We start from the raw sequence: 3,575 nt of genomic DNA, 5'->3' as shown, positions 1-3,575 counted from the left end.
ATTTACCATGGAGTCAGAACCAACCCATAGCTGACCCTTTGATGGGTTTTCAGAGGCTCTAAATCACACAGGAGGAGATTGTCCATCCTTCTCCCATGGCGCAGCTGGTGCCTCAAATCCCGTGCCATCAGGATTGCGGTGCAGCTTCCTGCCTTTGAGCTGTGGTGCTGGAGAAGAGTATTGAACATATCATGGGCTACTACTAAGAGAACAAACAGTTTTGTCCTGGAGAGGATGAAACCAGGCTACTCCTTGGAGGCATGGGTTTTGAAGCTCCATCCAACATACTTTAGGCATGTTGCCAGGAGGGGCCAGTCTTTGGAGAGGGACATCACGCTTGGAAAGGTGAAGGGACAGCGCAAGAGAGGAAGATCCTAGATGAGATGAATTGACTCAGTAACTGGGGTAATGGGAGAAGGTGTGTGTTGAAGACAATTGAAGTTGGCTCAAGATAGAGCAGGGTTCAGAGCTATTGTGCACAGGGTCAGTATGTGTCTCAGGTGACTCAGCAGCACATAACACCATCAACAAATATACGTACATGTCAGGCGGATGGGTGTACAGATCACGAGAGCAATGATTTCCAAATAGCTAGAGTTAGATAAATATTTGAATGAAAGAAGGAATGGATGGAAGTCAGGAAATCATTCTTTCCTTGTAAGCTGAAAGGTACGGCCATCTGCCGATGACTAGTCTATGTTTAGTTTATCCAGGCAGAAAGGTTCCAAGAGAGGATAATCAACCGATCCTTGGACCTTAACCCAATAGGAAGCTGGATCAAGGGGAACTGTCCCTGAGTCTTGCTTTTCCCTCTGAAGCCCATCTGAACATTTTCTTTTCAATATTCAGTATGTCAGCCTACTTTTAACCCTTTCAACAGAAGGATAATAACATTGTATATTCCAGCAACACTTGATTATAAAAATGAAATATTACATGTTTCAGCAGGATAAAAATGAAATATTACAGAGCTCATCAGTGAAATACGTTGTTGTTGTGTTGTTGTGATGAAGACTGAGGAAAAATGAGTCCGAATCAGCCCATAGCTGACCCACGGTGGGATTTCAGAGGTTGTTAATTGCACAGGAGAAAACTATCCCTCTTTCTCCTATAGGGCAGCAGTACAGCTTTCCAGTCAAAGATAGCTTTTAATATTTTTTTTTTACTTTTCCTCTTTTTTATTATTATCATTTTTAAATATTTATTTTATTATTTTTGTGTGTGTACCGTCAAATCGGATCTGACTGGTACTGGAGGAGATTATCCCTCCTTCCCCGGCAGAGCATCTGGTGGATTCGAACCAAGCACCTCTGGGATTGCAGTGCAGCTTCTTGCCACTAGGCCACCAGAGCTCCCCAAACTTTTCCTCTTTTTTAAAAAGAAATATTTTATTTTCTTTTTAAGTAGTTATATATATTCACAAAAGTCTAGCATGGCATGTGACATACACATACTGAACTGTTACTCGAGAAGTCAGCAGTTCAAATCCACCGACCCTTCTGAGGGAGAAAGATGAGCAGTCTCCTCTCACGAAGACTGACCACTGAGAGAACCCAGTGAAGGTCACTCTGGGTCAGAACTGACGTGACAGCAGTGGGTACACAGATCATAAGAAGTCACAGAAATGCACAAGGATGTCTGCTATAGGGTCCACCCAGTTTTACTCAACATGGTCCTCATGTAAATTCAGAACAAGGGAACAGAAAGGAGAATACAGCCTGTGCAGACACCCACCAGAACGGGAATAAACCTCACGCCATCACTCTTCAGCTGGTCAACCAGGAGGGGGAGGCCACTGAACCTGGAGCTGAGGGTGAAGTCCAGCTTCCGCTCCATGTAGTCCATGCCTACGTGCTGCACGTCCTGCAGGGAGAAGCCAACAAAACACTTGGGGCCTGTAGTAGCCCCTGAGGAGCCTCAACTCCTTGACTGGTCCCAGGGACCTCAGATCTCTCCCTCCATAGTGCCCTCCACCAGAAACTCTTCAGTCCTGCTCACCCCAACATACAGCTAGGCCACTCACCCTCTCTTGCCTCAACTGCATGTCTCTCCCTTCCTCTTCCTCCAGAGCCCTGTGGCAGGGAGGGTTAAGCTTTGCACTGCTAACTGAAAGGTTGTCAGTTCACTTCCACCAGCCACTCCTTCAAAGACAGACTAGGCAGGGTGCTGTGATAAAGATTAGGGCCCTGGAAGCCCTAGAGGGCAGCTCCCCGTGTCTGATGGGCTTTCCCCTGAGTCAGCATCCGCTCTAGGGGGCCAGGAGCCGCTTTCCTCAACACTTACTTTCCTACTTGTGAAACTTCAAATTCCTGGGGCTTTCAAACAAAGCCTCTGTTGACTTGTTTACAGGACACCGCTGAGGAACAGAAGAGATGGCACGCCTGCAGCTTCCCTCCTGCTGCAGACCTGACTGCACTGAAGGGCACGTGTGTCAGCCATCTTCACGAGATGGAAGGTTCTGGAGGAAAGAACCTTGTCTTCCTCTCTCCTCACACTAGAGGCACATCCGCTTTATACAGTTCCTCCTTGTGTGTTTTTGATGATGGAAAGTTTGTGGCCACCCTGCATTGAGCAAGTCCGTCAGTGCCATCCTCCTGAACACGTGCTCACTTTGTGTCTCTGGGACGCATTCTGGTGACCATCACAGTATTTAAACCTTTTCATGACGCTATTGCACATTTGACACACTGCAATCCAGGTAACCATGACTTTTGTGTGCCCTGGAAGCCAAGAGAAGTTGAGTCTGGCTTCCCTATGACCTTCACTCACTGCGGTGTCTGGAACTGAGGCCACAATTGCTGAGGACACATCAGGTTTCTGCGCACAAGACTCGGTCCATGGTCCTTACTATCCAGTGAGAAGAGAGATGGCCCGTGGAGAGGCTCACTGACCTTGTTGGATTCCGACTTCAGGTAAGACTTGCTTGGTGAAGAAGTGACTCACTTTTAAGGCAAAGCTCAGAAAATAGTGAATCTGCATTCTGAATATTAACAATGATTGCTTTGGTAGATTTAAAAAAACTTTCTCATTGTTTTACTTTCCTGTCTTTTTCTAATTTTTTTCTTCCCTTCCCCTAGTCTTTTTAAATTTCTGTTTAAAAGGACATACGATGGTGGGAAGTGAACTTCGAGTTTTCAGTAGGCTAACACTGTATAGAAACTGATATCTAGATGTTTCTGTCAAATCCCTTTTTATGAGAATGCCATCGTTTCCATGTTATTCTTGTCTTCTAAGCACTAATATTTTTCGAGACCCCAGGAGAAGATGTGAGAGCAGAGAAGGGGTAAGAGGGATGGGGAGTTGATGATAAGAAGAGAAAGACCATGCCGTGGACCGGGTGGAATGCTCCCACTGAAGACTGTTAGCTGAATTCTTGTGACTTATCTGAGAAGGTGACATCATCATAGGATAGGGTGTAGATATATTATGAGTTGAATTGTCCCCAGAACACTCATAGAAGATTATATAATAATGTGGAAACTTGCCAAAGGGGCCCTTTAGAGTAGTGAGAGAAGATCTTCACCCTGAAACCCACAGCGTCCCTTTTCAGCAGGAAGTAGCTAAGAGAATACGCC

General features: G+C 45.7%; 1 protein-coding gene across 1 annotated transcript in view; it reads right to left on the bottom strand.

The window, feature by feature from the left end:
- Nucleotides 1-3,575, bottom strand: part of MGAM (maltase-glucoamylase (alpha-glucosidase)) — a 103,572-nt gene that overhangs the window by 29,483 nt on the left and 70,514 nt on the right. The window contains exon 29 of the mRNA XM_006887237.1: nucleotides 1,735-1,863. Coding sequence (XP_006887299.1) covers nucleotides 1,735-1,863 — 129 coding nt within the window. The remainder of the gene's footprint in view (nucleotides 1-1,734; nucleotides 1,864-3,575) is intronic.

This window comes from Elephantulus edwardii, unplaced genomic scaffold (assembly GCF_000299155.1).
Source record: "Elephantulus edwardii isolate Elephantulus edwardi_28Jun2011 unplaced genomic scaffold, EleEdw1.0 scaffold00055, whole genome shotgun sequence".
Classification (NCBI taxonomy): domain Eukaryota; kingdom Metazoa; phylum Chordata; class Mammalia; order Macroscelidea; family Macroscelididae; genus Elephantulus; species Elephantulus edwardii.
Note: the sequence above shows the minus strand (reverse complement) of the source record. Positions and strands in the feature narration are given on the sequence as shown.